General features: G+C 41.6%; 5 protein-coding genes across 5 annotated transcripts; 1 reads left to right on the top strand and 4 right to left on the bottom strand.

Moving 5' to 3' along the window:
• Window positions 1-548: 548 nt before the first annotated feature.
• Window positions 549-2100, top strand: EAE97_001120 (uncharacterized protein; the record flags this gene model as incomplete). The annotated part of the gene is made up of 3 exons (XM_038871630.1): window positions 549-723; window positions 784-872; window positions 1192-2100. The coding sequence occupies 3 exons, from the start codon at window positions 549-551 to the stop codon at window positions 2098-2100; spliced, it is 1173 nt and encodes a 390-aa protein (XP_038737531.1).
• A 1065-nt stretch (window positions 2101-3165) lies between these two features.
• On the bottom strand, window positions 3166-3730 carry EAE97_001119 (uncharacterized protein; the record flags this gene model as incomplete). The annotated part of the gene is made up of 2 exons (XM_038871629.1): window positions 3166-3495; window positions 3578-3730. The coding sequence occupies 2 exons, from the start codon at window positions 3728-3730 to the stop codon at window positions 3166-3168; spliced, it is 483 nt and encodes a 160-aa protein (XP_038737530.1).
• A 2281-nt stretch (window positions 3731-6011) lies between these two features.
• Window positions 6012-9066, bottom strand: EAE97_001118 (uncharacterized protein). Its single transcript, XM_038871628.1, has 2 exons — window positions 7218-9066; window positions 6012-7046 (listed from the first exon to the last, which is right to left on the bottom strand). The coding sequence occupies exons 1-2, from the start codon at window positions 8868-8870 to the stop codon at window positions 6234-6236; spliced, it is 2466 nt and encodes an 821-aa protein (XP_038737529.1). The 5' UTR covers window positions 8871-9066; the 3' UTR covers window positions 6012-6233.
• Window positions 9067-10662: 1596 nt separating this feature from the next.
• On the bottom strand, window positions 10663-12649 carry EAE97_001117 (uncharacterized protein; the record flags this gene model as incomplete). Its single annotated transcript, XM_038871627.1, has 7 exons — window positions 10663-11431; window positions 11486-11732; window positions 11800-11910; window positions 11966-11998; window positions 12051-12068; window positions 12119-12447; window positions 12513-12649. 7 exons carry the CDS (start codon window positions 12647-12649, stop codon window positions 10663-10665), a joined length of 1644 nt encoding a protein of 547 aa, XP_038737528.1.
• Window positions 12650-13719: 1070 nt separating this feature from the next.
• On the bottom strand, window positions 13720-14573 carry EAE97_001116 (uncharacterized protein; the record flags this gene model as incomplete). Its single annotated transcript, XM_038871626.1, has 2 exons — window positions 13720-14366; window positions 14417-14573. The coding sequence occupies 2 exons, from the start codon at window positions 14571-14573 to the stop codon at window positions 13720-13722; spliced, it is 804 nt and encodes a 267-aa protein (XP_038737527.1).
• Between the last annotated feature and the right edge of the window lie 4171 nt (window positions 14574-18744).

Genomic DNA, 18744 nt, shown 5'->3' with positions numbered 1-18744 from the left:
GCAAACTGCCGGTCAAGTGAAAAACGGCTCTTCGAGCCCTAATCATTGCCTCCTCCTTGGCCATCCTGATAGGCTTTTTATCTTTTCATGCATTCCGTATACTGGGGCCGTCCACACCCAATAAATCTTTAGTGAAGTAGTGCGCGCTTATGGCCACTTTATCCGCATCCAATGAGAGGATTATAAACTTTGGGGACGACCCGACAGTTTGGTTGAGTGCACTGATTAGGCTGTATGTCGTGGTGTCATCCCGCCGATCCTCGCAACAATACCTGCGACTTTTTTGCTTTCCGCATCAAAAGCCCCCAAGTCTCAGGTATACCTAGATCAATATGTGCAAGGTTCAATTGAAAATCATCCGCTTGTTTCTGATATATCTGATATATCTGATATATAGGTTGGTATGGTAGCACAGACCCAATTCTATATTTTTACGTTCTTTCTGTGGTGTTTCTACCAATCCGATATGTGAAATTGTATTCGGCGGATACAAGATTGAAATGCTGTGTTGGCTTATCTTCATTGATCTTGTGCTGCTAGTCTCATCTATGTCGTCTCCTGGAGAATTTGTCACTCCGAGTGCAGAGGCGACTCAGAATCCGATTTGGGTGACTGGGACTCAACAAATGTTATCATGGGAAACGAGTCTTAGAAACTACACAATCGCACTATGGAATCAAAATGCGGATGGAAATGGCTATTCCAAAGGTCCAGCCCTGTTAGGTAAGATGATTGCTTCCTCGTTGCTGCAACCATTGTCTCTTGCTAATGTTGATATCACAGAATCCTATGATGGAGACACATCACTGAACTGGACAGTTCAGACATATGCATTCTCATTATCTTTATCCCCTGTGTTTTACCTACTACTTGTAAGCATACCAAATTTATTCCCAAGACATTAGATCAGCATCTTCATCATTTGGGCATGGTATTTCGGGCACATTTGTTAGGGCAGGCCATGAAAAGCTTCATGCGAACAAATTAGGCGAGTCTAAAGAAAAGTTCTGTTTCCGTACATTTTCATGTTTCTACCATATCTGTCGTATTACATATCCCTTTACGCGTTTCAGTATGCTAAGTGGCAAGAATGCGCGAAAGCATGAAGTAACAGCATTTACTCCATGAAGTTTTCTGATCTGATATTCTTGATCGAATGTACCCACATTGAGCATACTGACAAATTTCCAGGAGCCCGGGACTCTCAACGATAACGGCAATATTACCTTATCAACCAGTCAATCTATCGTCTCGCATACTTTCAATATAACCTCCACGACACCGAGTACAGAAGGGGACAAGAAAGATCACAAACTGGGACTTATCCTCGCCTTATCCCTAACCATTCCATTCGTTCTTATATGCACCGCATTAGCTATCTATCTCATTCGCTCGAGACGACGACGACAACGCGCTCTTGAAACTCCACCCCACTATCAGTACCCCCATCATGTTGGATTTCGACGTCGGCAGAATCGGTTCTTCGCCACAAGCAGCTCCCCTACTGCATTTACTTTTCCGGATCAAGAAGATTCTCAAGATCGAAGGCGAAAAAGTAGCAAAAGCAGCAATAACGGCATTTACTTTCCACCTCCTCCGACCACTCCAAAGTCGCCTCTATCATTCGCATCTAGTCTCAAAAGCCTACGCGGTCTCAAAGGGAATACGATGAGTCCAGGTCAAAACACAATCAATAGTTATCGTTTCAGTCCAACGTATCCCCCAAGTCACCCTCGAGGCCCCAGCGAATATCATCAAAACAATCACATGTCACCTACATATTACCCTTTGCAAAGAATTCCATCACTTACCTCCACAGAGGCCGGGAACCCGCACATTCAACAAATGCAAGAGGCGCAAGAGGAGCTTTCTATCGAGCGTCAAAAACAAGGGCCACGGATGGCTTATCAGCCTCCAGAGATAAGTCCATACGACAAACCTCGAGTCGGACAAGATAACGAGGATCAGAAATGGGTCATTAAACCTTATATGCCACCGGAAATGCCAGCGTCTGTCAAAAAGAGATATCTTGAAGAGCAGGCCGAAGACAGAATTGCGAGAAGGAAATACAATTATGATCAGCCGGATGAACTGTGGTAGGGAGTAATGAACAGTGTTTGGGCTCAAAGACGATATGAGCTGCAGCACAGTTTCGCTTTCCGTCTTTATGGCAATTTTCACTTCTTCTGTATATAATTAAGGGCGCGATGGAGATTTGTTTCGGACATCGGAATATCTGTAGAGACGGAGAGGAGATACCCAGAGATGCAACGGCTAATCACGAAGCCATTATTTCGTAACCTATCATGTAATTCACCAAGAACAAATTCAATTCATCTGTTTCCCAGTCAGCTTAACCAATGAAAACCCAATTCTTGCAAAGACTAACGGATGACCAGTCAATACTACTTCACAACCACGTCGCGTCCAAACCCCTGTATCATTTGAACCGATTTCACGTTCCCTGCATACGTGGATTGAGGCACAGCAATGTGATAATACGACCTGACCCCACCAACTACCCATACTGTACCCCTTCACTATTGCACTACTGTGACACAGATGCAATTTAGCCGGATGCACTGGTGATTTTAACATCGTACGATGTTGGACTCGGAAAGCAGGGTTAAAACTGATTTCCCTACATGGGGTTTTACTACTGATTCAATTCGGCAATTGGTTGAAATGTTGAAACGCGTTAGAAGTATACTTAAATCCAGGATCTAGAATTCAGCTAAACAGCAAGTTACTGAATTTACATGCTGATGAATACTTCGAATCATATTGCTGGAATTACAAGGAAATTAATCCAACTTTTGGGGTTCGCTTATCGGGCTATCCAGACCTAAACTCATGGCTTAGAACACCCTAAATAATAGCCCGTCGTATGTCAAGTTTTCTGAGAAAATACAATCAGTTCTGATTTTATGGCTCATTCACCCATGACAGTAGGAACAATACTTGATTTAATCTGTACTGCTATCCTATCATGAGTAAGTATGAGATGAAGTGCAGCTATTTCGTCTTAGGAAGAGGTAGTGGTTGTGATATTGGTCCGTCACCTGGTCTCTTCGCAATAATATACTGCTGCATTTCTGGATCGCACCTTGGGTTGTCTGGTTGGAATAAATCGATTGTTTCGCTCCCAATCTCCAGACCCATCGATTAAAAAAAGTCCCTTTGGCCCTTCGCGCTCATCAGGAATGTTGGCAACGGCTCTCCCACGAGGGGGACATTGTAGTCCTCAACGTAGGTCCTAGTTTCATCATATGCGGACTCTTCTTTGACATGGTGATCTCCTGGCGACTGTCCCAGAACGATGATTTCCCCAGGTTGAAGCGCTCTGGCATATTTATACACTGCGGCGTGAACGGCAGCGTACGACATCTGGAGATGGGCAAAGATCATGAAGACCCCTGCAAGCGTTTCCTCCTCAACTTCGTACTCGGCCATGTCGGCTACGGAGAAGCTGCCCTCAACTCTAATTTGTGCAAGCTGCACCATTTTAGGAGAAATGTCGAAGCTGACGACATCTAGATCGGCTTTGTGAAACCGGAATTCCGGTTCCACAACTAACATCGAGGACCTTCGATCTTAAAGGGAGTATGGAGATGGCCTTTGTAACACAAGCGATTTTGAATTTGTTGTTTTGATAAGCCTTTTCATAATCAACGTTAATGCCCTCGAAAGTTTCAAGTCTCGCCTTAGAGCCTGCGTCTGTAGTCGCCATGGCTGGTATGTATCAGAAAGCAGTACTTTGAGTCCTATGAATGAATTGATAGATGGAAATCCAAAAAGCTTTTCGTCTATCAAAATGGAGATCCCGGTTCTTGCGTATCTAACTGGCGGTATCGGCTATCATAGGCTTGACGGCGCCTTTTGATGCTTTGGTTGGTCTCCATTGCTCTATTCATATGCGTGAGATATTCGATTCCTTCTGTTATATTGAACATCGACCAGTAAACACTCGCTACCGGTCGCCAACACTGATCAATATGCTAATATCCAAATTTTGTAGCCGAAGAAATCCAAGATGCATCTATCGCAATCCTCAGAGCTATTATGTGGTCTATTGCAACCAATGCAGCCATGACCTTCTTCATGATCCTTACCTTAATCTTTTGTATCGGGGACGTAGAAAGTATTCTCAATAGTAAACAGGAGAGCCATTTATCCAGTTATTTTACAACTCTACTCAGAGTAACACTGCTACGAATATCATGGTTACACTTTTGATTATTTTGCTTCTATCTTGCTGCGTCAGCGAGGTAGCCACTACATTCCGACAAATTTTGTCTTTTGCTTGAGATCAGGGTCTTCCCGCTTCCGGCTGGTTATCCAAGGTAATAATTCTCTCGCCATTGTTATGTGTCCGTTATCCTGATTATGAGATAGATTTCACCAGGTTCGAATATTCCTCTTCGAGCAGTATGCGTCTCGATTGTTGTGAGCTGCTTGCTATCTCTCATCAACCTGGGCTCCGCATTTGCGCTCAACTCTATCAGCTCGTGGTGTTGTCTCTATTCTCTCGTCTTACCATGTCACTATCAGTTGTCTTATTTGGAGACGCACACAAGAGCCATTCCCCAATCGCAGATGGTCTTCTGGAAAATATGGAATGGCTATCAATATTGGAGCACTGATATTCCTAACACCCTTTTGGTTCTTTGTTTTCTGGCCGCTTACTCTTCCAGTGACACTTGAGAACATGAATTGGTCTTCGGTAATGTTCATTGGTGCTTTTAGCATATCTCTCATTTACTACTATTTTAAAGCACGTCATGTACACAAAGGGCGTATGGTACTTGTCAAGAGGGATGAGTAGAGAGTTGGCATTCTCAAAAAATATGTGAGCATAAGATATAGATAATTGCCCAATCATAATGAATTTGCACAGCTTGAATTTTTCCCGTGACTTCTGCTCCTTTCAAACTTGCACCATCGGCTAAAGTACCTGAGCCACTGTCAATAGTCACTTCATATAGCAGATGAAAAGAAGGAAATTTTCGGCCGACTTAATATAACGTGATTTATCATCGAGTGAACCATATCATCGAGTGGGCCATCATTTTTACATACAAAATTCGTCTGTATATAACCATACACTTTCTTTATTTATTAATAGAATTTTTTAAAAATTAAAAATATGAAATTTAATTATATAAATATTACAAAAATCTCATTATTTATTAGAAATTCAAATTAATATAAGAATTATTATTAAGAATATTTTTTTATAATAAAAATCATAACAATTTTCACTTTTTTTAATATAAAATAAAAATATTAATATAAAAACTAGATTTTTAGAAAACTAATCTTTTATTATTATTTAATTTTTTTTTCTTTTTCTAAAATAATGATTAATTATTAAAATACGAATATTCAAAAAGCCTTAATTTTGGTGTATTTTGAAGTGGCCTACTCGATGATATGATTTATTTGATGATAAATCACGTTAAAGTATCTCGAAATAAACAATTATCCGACTGATTACACACTCAATTCTCACCTAGTGTATATAGTATTTATTGAGTATCTATTTTCTCTAAAAGAAATTGAATATTCAAAAGATTTGAAAGATTTGAAAGATTTCAAACATTTCAAACATTAAACAATAAATAATCCAAAATATTATATCAAACTCCAGGGATCAAATCAAATAAACTCAACTCATCAAGCTAAACACCACAAATTCGAATTCTCTCTCCCACACAAACATTCCAAAACAAAGATTGATTAAATTCTATTATATAACATTAAAACTCATATTCACCCTCCCCCCTCTACCCCTTCAATTTTCAATCCCCGATATCTCTCATGATATCGAGAAGCTAGCGATGTAATGGTGCTTATATATAAAAGAAATCTGCGCAGTCATAAATAGATTTGTCATACATTTTCTTACCTAGAACACTCACATGCTCTCTGTGGATAAATAATATGAATGAGCTTTCTCGTAATTTCCAGAGATTGTAAATAAGTGTGATAGATTTAAAAGATTCAAAGGTTGATATTTACTAGTTATGTTACTAGCTCCGTTATGATATTCTTCTCAACTCCGAACAAACCCCCCAAAAGAGTATCTCTCAACTCCACTTCCCCCACATCCCATTCCCTCCCTCTCCCCCAAAACCACCAACCATATCAAAAAAAAATCAAAAAAGAAATTCTCTCAGGCGTGAGTCGAACACGTCCAGTTTACCCAACCTTCCACCCCGCCAATCCTTCATTTACTTCAACATCCTCTCATCCTTGCCACCCTTTTGAAAAGGCCACTTCCACTCTCGAATATGAATTGGATCAATTCCATTCTCAAACGCCTCTCTCCTCGCTTCAATCTGCATATTTAAAAGTTTCTCCCTAATATGCGCGCCCTTGTTGCCCAATCTCTCTATGCTATCTACCGCATGCAGCGCCAAACTATATCGATCGGTTTTATTCCTAATAGCCAATTCTAATGGCGTATCAATGTTACCCTTTTCATTGTATCCATGGACATGGATATTGCTTTGGCCAGGACGCTTATAGGTAAGTCTGTGAACGAGCCAAGGATAAGAGTGGAAGTTGAAGATGATGGGCTTATTATCTGTGAAAATCGAAATCCAATCTTGATCCGTGATACCGTGAGGGTGATCACCATGATGGATCAACTTGAAAAGATCGACCACATTAACGAAGCGGATTTTCAAATCTGGAATGAGTTCTCGAAGAAGTGCGGTAGCAGCTAGAGATTCATGGGTGGGTACATCTCCGCAAGTGGCCATGACAACATCAGGTTCGAAACCTTGGTCATTAGAAGCCCAGTCCCATATTCCGAGACCCTTCTCACAATGAGTGAGAGCATCTTCCATGTTGAGGTATTGAAGATGATCTTGTTTGTCGGCGACAATGACATTGACGTAGTTGGTGCTACGGAGACAGTGGTCCATACATGAGAGAAGACAATTTCCATCGGGTGGGAGGTAGATTCGTACAACTTCAGGACTCTTGTTGGCGACAACGTCGAGGAATCCGGGATCTTGATGGGTGAAACCATTGTGGTCCTATAACATCGAACAGTTAGTAATTGTCTATCACGAAAAGCTGTTGAAAGGCTCTTGAGCCAGAGAAAGATAAAATTATACACAAGAGAAGCAAGAATCCAGATGAGGATTGGGATTCAGAAACAAAGGAAAGAAAAAGGAAAGAAAAAAATAAAAATGACAATTGCTTACCTGTCTCCAAACGGTGGCTGTCAAGAGGATATTGAGAGACGCCATCTTTACACGCCATTCGACTTCATTGCACTTTTCAATCCATTTGCAATGTTGATTGACCATGGAATCGATAACATGAATGAACGGTTCATAGCTGTTGAGTAAACCATGACGACCAGACAAGATATATCCCTCCAACCAACCTTCAACAGTATGCTCACTGAGCATTTCCATGACACGGCCTTCAGTAGCAAGATTTCCACCATCAGCATCTTCTTCGAAGTTTTCGCCCATCCAAACCTTTTTGCCCGCCTTGTAAACCTCACCAAGTTTATTCGATTCGGTTTCATCAGGTCCAAAGAGACGGAAGTTATGCATGTTGCTGGCAACTACATCGCGTAGAAGCTTTGCCATGTTGGCCATGCTGGGAAGATTGCTGACACCTGCTTCGACATTTTCGAATGCGTATTTGCGGAAATCGGGCATATCGAGTGGTCTTCTAAGGATACCACCATTACCGACAGGATTGGCACTCATACGAGCATTGCCGACAGGAGCCAATTCCTTCAACTCGGGAAGTAATTTACCCTCCTTATTGAAAACCTCTTCAGGTTTATAGCTGCGCATCCAAGACTCCAAAAGTTTCAAATGTTCTGGATTGCTTGCAACGTTGGGAAGTGGGATTTGATGTGCACGCCAGAAGCCTTCGAGTAATTTGTCATCGACCTTTCTTGGGCCAGTCCAACCTTTAGGACTGCGAAGAACAATCATGGGCCAGCGTGGTCGGACTGCTTTGCCGGATTCACGTGCTTCCTTTTGGTACTTGCGGATCTCGACCACACAACGCTCGAGGGTTCCTGCCATAGCTTGATGCATACTCTCGAGATCACTGCCCTCGACAAAGTATGGTGTCCATCCATAACCAACGAACAAAGCTTCCAACTCCTTATGACTGATTCGAGCAAGGATTGTAGGGTTGTTGATCTTGTAACCATTGAGATGCAAAACTGGTAGAACAGCACCATCTGTAATTGGATTGAGGAATTTGGTTGAATGCCATGCTGTGGCTAATGGACCAGTCTCTGCCTCACCATCACCAACCATGGTCAAGGTGATTAAGTCTGGATTATCAAAGACGGTACCGAAGGCGTGTGAAATGGAGTATCCAAGCTCTCCTCCCTCATGAATACTACCTGGTGTTTCTGGAGTCGCATGACTACCAATTCCACCAGGGAAAGAGAATTGCTTGAAGAACTTTCGCATACCCTCCTCATCTTCTGCCTTGTCAGGGTAAACTTCAGAGTAAGTACCCTCCAGATAAGCATTTGAAAGGACAGCAGGAGCTCCATGACCTGGACCAGAGATAAACAATGCATTCAAGTCATACTTTTTGATCAGTCGATTCATATGAAGATATGTGAAAGCTTGACCAGCATCGGAACCCCAATGTCCCAAAAGTCGAGCTTTGAGATGCTCTTTCTTGAGTGGTTCCTTGAGTAAAGCATTTTCTCGAAGGTAGAGCATGCCCAGGCACAGATACATACAAGCACGGAAGTAAGCATCGAATTTCTTGATTTCTTCATCTGAGAGTGGTTTTTCGTCGACGGTGGTGCGAGCAACTCCATATGGAGAAATGCTCTCAAGCTCGACTTCGCCAGAAGGTGGAGCCATGTTGAGTTATTCGAGGTCCTTGATAGAATCTTTAGAGTAAAGGAACGAGTATTGAGTGTCGTATCGAATAGTAGGTATGGATTGATGGTGTCCACCTGCAACGAAGGGGGAAGTGGAAGTTGCAAAGTGATACTGAGAAGTCGTTGTTGTTGTTGCAATGAAGAAGAAAGAAAGAAGGAATGGAAAAAGCAATGTGGAATTCCGCTCCCTTTTATTCACTGCACGTATAGAAAACTCAAAGAGACATTCACTCCAAGAACCAGTCGTAAGGAGGCACTACAGAGTGCAAACACGGGCTGGCAAAAAGTGGCCTGATGAATCTTAGCAAAATCTTTCTCACGTATATTCACCCAACAGTCGAATAGTCTCTCATTAGTGGTCAACCAAATGACCCAGATCTCGATCTTATGAAAGTGTTAAAAGCATACCTAGGTAATTGGATGGCATATCATATCTCCCTTTTATGCACCGAAAGTAGAGAATATTCCGAGCGAACACAACGTGCTGCAGTTATGTTTGTCGGCGGGGTTCCTGTATAACCCGAGAGCCAAAAGAAAATGAGCTGACAACGACGCACCACCTAATATCCAATCAGCCTACTTCTTTCCATTAGATAGACATCCACTGGAACGATACAAAATCTTGGAGTTTTGGATGTGGTCTGATAATAAATATTATCATCTACCTAGGTATGAATATACTCGTCTTGCATTGATAGGTCTTACCTACCTACCGGTACCTACCTACATGATAATGAATGATGGAAAAGATTCATTACTACCTCCTACCTGCATTGATTGCATTGCATTGCATTGCGTTGTGTTGTCTTGTAAATGTTGTAAACGTTATGGTTGCATAAAATGTAAATGCAGAATTAGAATGTTGATTGCGGGGTAAGGTCACTAAATATACTATTTAAGTCACTAATGAATACACTAATTTTTTTATACTCGATGTGAATACTAGCTCTACGTAGGAGAAAATACAGGTCGGAATTGACCACTGGTAAAGCCCTCCAGCTTCAACAATCCGATTATTCTATTCCAATTCAGAAAATTGAATATTCAAATGATTGTATAATTGAAGATTGTTGACACATTTATCATATTCCGTATTATTGACTTCTGTAATTCCATTATCAATTAATTTACTATGGAATTTGCTAGTATAATCAATTTTGTCCTCTTTTTTCTCCCAAGTAGAGATTGGCTCTAGGTACTATGAACGTAGCTTAGCCATTGAATACGAGCAGGGCAGCATTAACGTTTCGTATCCGAAAAATAGGAATATGCCCGATGTTGAGTTTCTACCTGAGAAAGTCTTTACAAGAAGTTGCAGGAGCTTAGATATTGTGTTTGTTTTTTATGAAAAGTTTGTTGTGGTTATACTCGAGTCGAGACGCGGGAGGAAGAGAAGGTTTGGCTAGGCATTGAGCTATAAACCTAATTGATTGATGGATCGATGCTAAGATGTGTTTTGTTTTTGTTTTCATTTTTTGAATGGATATGGAGAGAAGGGATCTGGTGTAAATATCTACCCACCTGTTGTCAGAAATATTGCAAAACATTTTAATATCGATTTGTATTGAACTCATTATAAGCAGGGAGATGATACGTAAATGACATAAATATGTCAAGGGAAGCGAAGAGGTGACCTAAATGATCCAACATGACACTCAAAATACATGGAATCTGATATTTCCAAAGCCCCTTTGAACCACCAGTATTGCGCATGATTGCAGGGCAAAAATCCATGCATTCCCTCCCATTCAAATCCCAATAACTCTTCTTACTCAAGCAGCTCCCTCCTTATGCTCAGCAGACGTCATTCCCCCCCTCTCCACAACTCCAGTCCCAGTCCCGTTCCCCTCCCCCGCTCCTCTCCACTCCTTCCCGTAACCCTCCACCGGCACCCAATGCGTACTCTTCCACGCCTTCCCCACACTCTCATACAATTCATCCACCTCCTCCAAACTCAACCCCTTGGTCTCATAAATCAAAAAATACACAAACACCGCACACAACAAACAGCAACCACCCCACACAAAGAAAATCTTCGCCTGCAAATTTGCATTCCCGGGTCCAGGATTCACCAGATAGGGGGTCGAATAAGCAATCGCCCAATTCAAAAGCCAATTCGAAGCCGTCGTCATCGAAATCCCCTTCGCGCGCACAGGTAGCGGGAATATCTCTCCTGGAATAATCCAGCCGACGGGACCCCAGCTGCTGGCGAAGAAAAATATGTAGATGCATACGAATGCCACGAGGGCCTTTTGGGCAGTGATGTTGTCGCCGTTGGGAAAGGCAGTGCCCACGCTACCGACTATCATTTGGCAGGCGAACATGCCGAGAGCGCCGAACATGAGGAGGCGACGACGGCCCCATGCTTCGACGAGATAAAGACCAGGGAGTGTGGAGAAGACGTTGACGGATGAGGTGATCATGCTTGTGACGAAAGGTTCTTTGATTCCGGAAGCGGCGAAGAATGAAGTGCCATAGTAGAAAATGAAGTTGATTCCAGTTAGTTGTTGAAGGGCTTGAAGGCAACAGCCCGTTAGAAGTCTGTATGTGTCAGTAAAAAATTAGTAGCTTTGCTGATTTTAACGTGAATAGTACCTTTTGCCCAGAGTATTCCATTTTAAGAATTGTAGATATGATGATCCCTTAGCCAAACTTTGTTCATGAACATAGTTGGACTCGATTTCCTGAAGCTCTCCAATCAAATGGGGATCATCGATATCTAGTCTTCGAAGTCTGCCAAGCGACTTTGCTGCTTTGTCGTGTTTACCACGTTTAATCAGATAACGAGGTGTTTCGGGGAGGAAGATGAGTCCTGTCCCTAATATAAGAACCCAGGCAAATTCTGTGCGACCTTCGTTAGTTGTTGAACTCTAGTCTGCTAGACAATCTAGTTTGAGGCAAAGACTTACGAACAGCGATTGGGATTCTGTACGACCCGGTATTGTCGAGATCTTTGGTAGCATTATCGATAACTACTACCAGTAACAATCCAATTGTGATGGCAAGTTGATAGGCACCCACTAATACCTTTCAGCAACAATAACAACAATACCATGTTAGATGATATTTGCTTACCTATAGCTCCTCTAATCCACTTCGGTGCCGTTTCTAGCTAAAGTCAGACCACACACACAATTTATTTATGACCATCACATCTTACCAGATTGATAGAGAGGCACTATATCATGTTAGCACCTATTAAACAGACCACAAACAAGTCTAACATACCTAACATCGAGACCATACCAACCCCAAACCCAGCAAAGAATCTTCCTGCCACAAACAACGGAATATCAACCGAAGCAGTCTGCAGGATAACACCAAAGGCAAACACACATAGACTAATCCAAAGTGCAATGCGCCTCCCCGTCCAATCAGCTACTGGCGCAGCGAATAAAGCGCCAAAAAGTGTTCCTGCAGATAGAATTGACACAATCAAGGATGATTCACTAGAAGTAATGCCAAGTTGACCAGTCTTCGGATCAATGTATCCATTAGAGAAGGTATCCAACCAGTAGCGCATGGTTATAATACCTGCGATTGTTCCAGTGTCGTATCTATTAAGTCGGATGATCAGTTTGAATATGGATTTCGTGGTAATTAAGTCCAATAAAATACGAACCCGAAAAGAACTCCACCGAATGCCACAAACAGACCCACGAGAATGGCAAAGACAGATGAACCTGTCACCCCATCAGGCTTCTTAATCCCGACCCCCTTAAGACTAAACTTCCCTCGCTTATTTTTCGTAAACATCATATCATTAGATTTATCGAAACTCTGATATATCCCAAATGATATGAAGTACCTAGACATAGCAGCTGAGGAAGATCCTTATACAGTTCATGCAAACTACTTAAACAAAGGGAATACTTTCGTCCAAAAACCATGTATTGATGATGACATACGGGATGCGCGTGATTGAAAAAGAGGAACGTCACTGGTTTCATTATTTGGTGAGCATCGACAATGAGCTGTACGCGCGGGCATAAGCCGATGGCGAACGATTGAAGAAAGTCAATTAATCATCATGTCAACGAGTCCATCACCAATATACCTAATATTTGCCTTTACCATCTGGTATGGGGCTTAAGAAGTAAATTTACATGCATCTCACTTCTTGAAAAGCCAGGTGGCGGTTCAAATATCTTTTTTATTGCAATAATTTCTCTGGGCGGCTGAGACCAACTTAGAATATTGAAGCTCATGAATACCTCATTAACATGAAATTGCCGAGGATGATACTGAGAGGACAAAGAGCTGGAATATGAGGCTAACGTCATCCATTTGGTCGACATTGCAGTATATGGCATCTGAATCCCGAGAAGAAGTCCCGAAGAACAGCGGATTATATTCCGAAAATGCATATGTCACCTGTAATCGATTTGAGAAACTCTTTAGAGTGTCCAAAGAAAACGCGCAAGTAAAAAAATCACTCTCTTTGTTAAAGAGGTTGAGATACCTCCAGTGATAGTCATCAATTCTTTGACTACTACTTCTTCATATACACTGTGACGTCGACAATAATGAACGAACCCAGAATAAATCATACGGCGTTTCATATACCTGCAGTGGTAAACTCGGCATTGGACATAACCAGCGAGAAACACTTCCCATACATCCAAAACTATGTGCCCCACTTAGAGCATCATTTCACTGAACCGCGATCAATCCAAAAGGGGAATAAGCGAAAATAACGAAGGGTAAATTGATCTCGCCGAGAGGCAAAGCCCACTCTTTTCCGACAATCCCGCCGTGCGCCAAAACCTTAAAGACATGATACAACCTTCTATCCTACTCAAAATCATTTAAGCCATTGGTAGGATTTTTTATATATCTGCAAATCGTCTCTCAAACTCTTGGTATAACTTGGGACTAATCTCGTCACTGCTATTTCCTTCAACTTCCCATAATACATTTTTGCGTGCGTAATGTTCAAGTAAAGGTTCACTTGTCTCCTCGAATTTCTTGAGTCTTGTCTTCCAAGTTTCTTCGCAATCATCCGGACGCTTAGTGAGCTTTTCCCCAGTAATATCGTCAAGCCCAGGAACCTTAGGCGCATGGAATGTAGTATTATAAACTCGACCAGATGGTGCATGAACCCATCTGCCCGCGATGCGCTCCAATATGACGGATGCTGGAGTTTTGAGGGAGACGACGAGGTTTATTGGAATGAGTGAATCGAGTTGGAAGGCTTGCTCAGCCGTGCGAGGAAAGCCATCAAGTATAAAAGAAGCTGAGGGATCATTGGATGTTTGAGGAGGCGAAGAAGCGTCGGCCAGCGATGGTTGCTCAACATATGAATCTGTGTCGAATTGTGAGGAAGTAGCAGACATAGCGCTAGATGCTAGCGTCATGGATGGCGCCGACGAGGGAAATAACCAACCACGAGTTTTCAATTCGTGGAGGATCAGTCGAAGTATCATGGCATCAGGAACAAGAGAGCCAGACTGTATAGTACTTTCCGCCTTGATTCCTGCAGGTATGTGTAAGTCGCAATCTACGAAAATGTGGGAGTATGCATACCTAATGGAGTCCGATTTTTAACATTATCTCTCAATAAATCCCCGGAACTAATGGCAGAAAGTTGAGGAAATCGTTGCAGAAGTCGTTCTGCCTGTGTACCCTTTCCCACTCCTGGAGCCCCAACTAATATTATTCTTGCTGCTTTCTTAAGGCGCATTGTGTGGCATGTACTGGTCTAAGTCGAAGGAGATCGCGGATGGAGAAAGTTTATATCAAAATCCTTAAAGCCGGATGTCCGTACACCACGTCGGGAATCCTCTAATCCTCTATTTCTGCTGGGCGAATTGCCGTACGACACTTGTATTGAAGAATTAGAAAGAAAGAATAGATACAAGTCTGATGAATGACTGTCAATCTAAAAGATGAATGATTCTTTTCAAGAGGTAGAGAAACAGCCGGAGTAAGGGATCAGACGATTGCAATAAAAGTAATGGGGGAATAGTATAATACAATACCAAGGTACGGACGGTACTTTGCTGTATAAAGAGTCCGGAGTTGTCACAAGCAAATGTAAACGGCGAGCGGGGAAAAATGTAAATGTAACCTCCTCTCAATTTGACTGTGAAGCTTATCAAGAAATTTTGGTGTGAAATGGTCATAGCGCCTCCCCGGATTTGTTGAGGAATGAGCTAAGTGTCGGCCGCCGCACGAAAGTATGAGCTAGCCTTACTAATGTCAGGGATCGTCCCGTCTGTCCGATTGTCCGATAGGCTAAATTTTGATTGATTGATTAGGTAATAACTCATTCCGCCATTTCTGCTCTTCCCCTTCTCTTCTATCTGATGAATCTGAATAACATCAAACACATATCGAATCAAATTTAAGAGGGCGAGGAGGGAATCATCAGTTCAACATTCGTGTCTGTTTCACTCTATACTCAATATGCTACCATCTTCAACCACTCTAACCTCAGAGGTTTTCAGCTTGATTCTTCCCAACTCATAGTCTATTTAGTCTACTTTCTAGCAGGGGACTGTTCGGTCTATCTATTTCCTCTTCTACCTATTCTTGCTTGCTTTTGACGGTCTAGCCACACAAATACTGTCGGTCCTATGAATTTCATCACTGCGGTGTGAAAAGCAGTGATTCTACCCTTGATTTCTGGACGAATCGCCGATAAAAAGAGTTATGTGTGATTCATGAAAGAATTGTCTACTCTTGATAGGGGCGACTCAAGGTTCAACTGCTGTGTATGCACTTGATTTAATGTGACAGTTGTCACAATGGAGAAATCCTCAACCGTACTATCCTACGGAAATCTCGAAGAAAGGCTTTGGCTATACCAACATAAGTTGCTTGTCTTAGGAAGAAAGCTGGAATGATCGAGAAAAGTGAGAGATACATTTTCATATAATTTTCCTCCGACCTTAATGTCGAGTTCTTTCTTTGAAAAATACAAGATAAATCCTCTGGCCAGCTGCCATCATGGTATTTCATGTTACATGCTAAAGTGTATGCGTTCGGCCTGGTCTGAGAAGTGTAGACCAGTTGATATGACTTGAAGTTCTCTCCCACTCAAAGCTAGGCTCGAGTGACTTCGGAATTCTCAACAGTCCTAGTATGTCAGTCATAAAGCATGCCATTCTCAGCAATAGATGAATACTTGAGCTTTGCTGCAAACCAAGTGGTGAAATTTGCTACACTGTCCCATTCATGAGGTCAGTACGTACCAAATGCCTGAAGAGTTCCTTTCCTTTTCTGGATGTTCGATTCTGCTTCCAGCCAATATCAGATTAGAATGATATTGCTATTGCATTAGAGGTATCAAGTTTCCCCATCGAAACCCCAATCTTTCGTTGCAGTTCGGTCAATGGTGCGTTTCTGACTTTTCCGTGTTATTTAAATCTCAACTAACATATCCGTATGAATTGCAACAAGACTTACCCAGCCTAGTATTCTATGTCATTCCTTTCAAGTATTAACACCCAGTCGTATGTTGAGATATAGATTTTACGTCTTTGGTGCTTCGAAAGCAACTTCCGTATGCGAATTTGGTCCCCCACTACTTCATCCGAATATTATCGCTTATCGTTGTGTAAATGATAGTGTCAGGGGCAAATATTCTATTATGGATGCTTGACAAAGGGTTGGTTTATGCGGAAAACATCAATTCGCACATTCTAATGACGCAGATGACCCATTTGCACATTCTGGCGATGAATTTACCGACAATGAGGCGAAGTTCCAAGTGAATGCCCTTGATCCATCGGAAAAGAGATTGATATTGTCCATAAGAAAAAGGTGGCTTTCTGACAGTTTCTCGTTTCTTTGGGATATGGAGCAGAAGATGCAATAGTATTCATTAAGCTAAGAAGGCAGGCCCACAGTTGTTTACATTTGCTTGCAGCGGATGTGAAGATAGCTGGATATGAGGGGTTAGAATATTAGCGTTCTGAATAAATATTTCTGATATTTTACTGATTTTCAAGGAGGAGCTGGATATTGACCAGTAAGTACTCATTTGTGAATATACTAATGGATACTAACTTTTCATTTTCAAATTTTTATTAACAAATGGTTATCTCATTGAAATTTGTAATCACACTCTATCAATAACTATAAATATATTTAGAATAATTAGTAAATTAGTAATAGTATTTCAATCAATACACAAATCACCTTCTAACGATTATATAGATCCGCAAAACCAGAATTTGGCATAACTCAAACTATAACTTGAGAAGTAGATTCTCTAGAGCTCTATGTCCAATGGTAATATCTAAGTACTTTGAGATATTGAAGCGATCTCGAGTATCGATCTGCTAATAAATCTTGAATGTTGAATATATCCTGCTAATCTAGTATATTGAACACTTTGATCTATGCAAGTTTGAGTCGACGAGTGGTTTCGCTTAATTTTATGATACATGATACAAACCTACATTAATGGATGGCCTCTTCTGTTGATATACTTTTATTTGAAAAAGAAGACAGTGGAATGAGATCAAGACTTTGAAAGTGTAGGAATGGGGGTGTAATTCCATTCGACAATCAGAGATCCTATGGTGCCATCATATTTTCAGTATGTTATTTAGCACAAGTAGTGAGCCATGCGCCATACCTGCCTTAGTCGAGGTTCTTTGCGTATTTTCTTCAACGTTGGAAGGGGTTGATACCCTTACTCTCGATTGGCAAACAGTATCATTCTAGTGTAACCCCGCAAAATTACTATCTGAAGCAGAGTACCCAGTCTACTCGGTGTTAGTTGAGTATGGATATGAATCTGTTTGGTCGCAGCCTGGGATATTTTTCTTTCAAATCAAACCAGGATGAAGCGGAAGCCTGCATCTGATAATTTTGCAAGATTCCTTTTTGGGATACAACATTGAAAGTGACTGGGGAAACAGAAGACATTCACAGAGTCTTTGTGCAGTAAAGTTCTTGCGAGTCATTTTAGTGATCATCTCTCTGCTACTAATGATAATGGCATCCCTTTCGATCCAACAACGTTTGCTCTACAGTCCTCGATCATGCAGGTTACAATATTGAACGACGCGATACCAAATAATCCGCCAGGGTATGATGATTCCGGACTTTTGACTTCTCTACTAACCATGCAAGCACAAGATGATAAAGAGAAAACGCAAAGCGACAGAGATTGACGATTTTCAACCTCTCATTGGGATAGAAAATGATAGTGAACACCTTCCAGTAGTCGAATTAGACTGCAACCAAGTTCGACTGGAGATTCAGAATTTTATCATCTCTGGGGAGATGGATGCCACAAATTTCCAAAGAGCGATCGGCATTAGTGGTAAGAATTATCGTACGCTCATGAACAAGAGTGGTTATGATGAAGAAAGTGGTAGTAATGTTTACTACAATATAATCGCATTCTTCAAGAAAGGAGAGTAAGGGATTATACTACCTTCGCAGGAGGTGAGTGCATGGCAGTTGGTGGTGATGAAATGGAATTCGATGGTGAGTAAGCGGAATGTGGTAGTACAGGAAGAGATGATTAGACTTACTTCAGGGACTTCTCTGGGCTGATATCATCAGCTTCACGTAAAATCAGCGAGCAAGAAGAGACTCAGCAAGGCGGCAGAACAATGAAATGTGTCGGACATCGAGCTCAAAGGAGAAGACACAGAATCAGTTCTCATCTACGAGTCGTGCCTCAAAATCCGCAAGAAATTCGAGGCGTTCTGCCGAAATACATTATCCAACGAATCTTCATCCTGTCGCGAAATCGCCAAAACATTTCCAGGCGGCACAGAAATCCTTACAAAAACTCTTAATAATTTCATGAAGCAGAAAGGTCCACATGATAACCAGAGTCCTGCTTATTATGTTACTTATTTCTTCTTCAAGAAAATTCATATTCGTGA

The sequence above is a fragment of the Botrytis byssoidea genome, assembly GCF_014898295.1.
Source record: "Botrytis byssoidea strain MUCL 94 chromosome Unknown BBYS_002, whole genome shotgun sequence".
Taxonomy (NCBI): domain Eukaryota; kingdom Fungi; phylum Ascomycota; class Leotiomycetes; order Helotiales; family Sclerotiniaceae; genus Botrytis; species Botrytis byssoidea.
This window is presented reverse-complemented; position numbering and strand designations above follow the sequence as displayed.

Bases quoted from the DNA above. Each gene is read 5' to 3' on its own strand.
- EAE97_001118 (XM_038871628.1), bottom strand. From the start codon at position 8,870: ATGGCTCCACCTTCTGGCGAAGTCGAGCTTGAGAGCATTTCTCCATAT. The intron at 7,047-7,217 runs GTAAGCAATTGT...TCGATGTTATAG, and splicing joins CAGCCACCGTTTGGAGACAG to GACCACAATGGTTTCACCCA.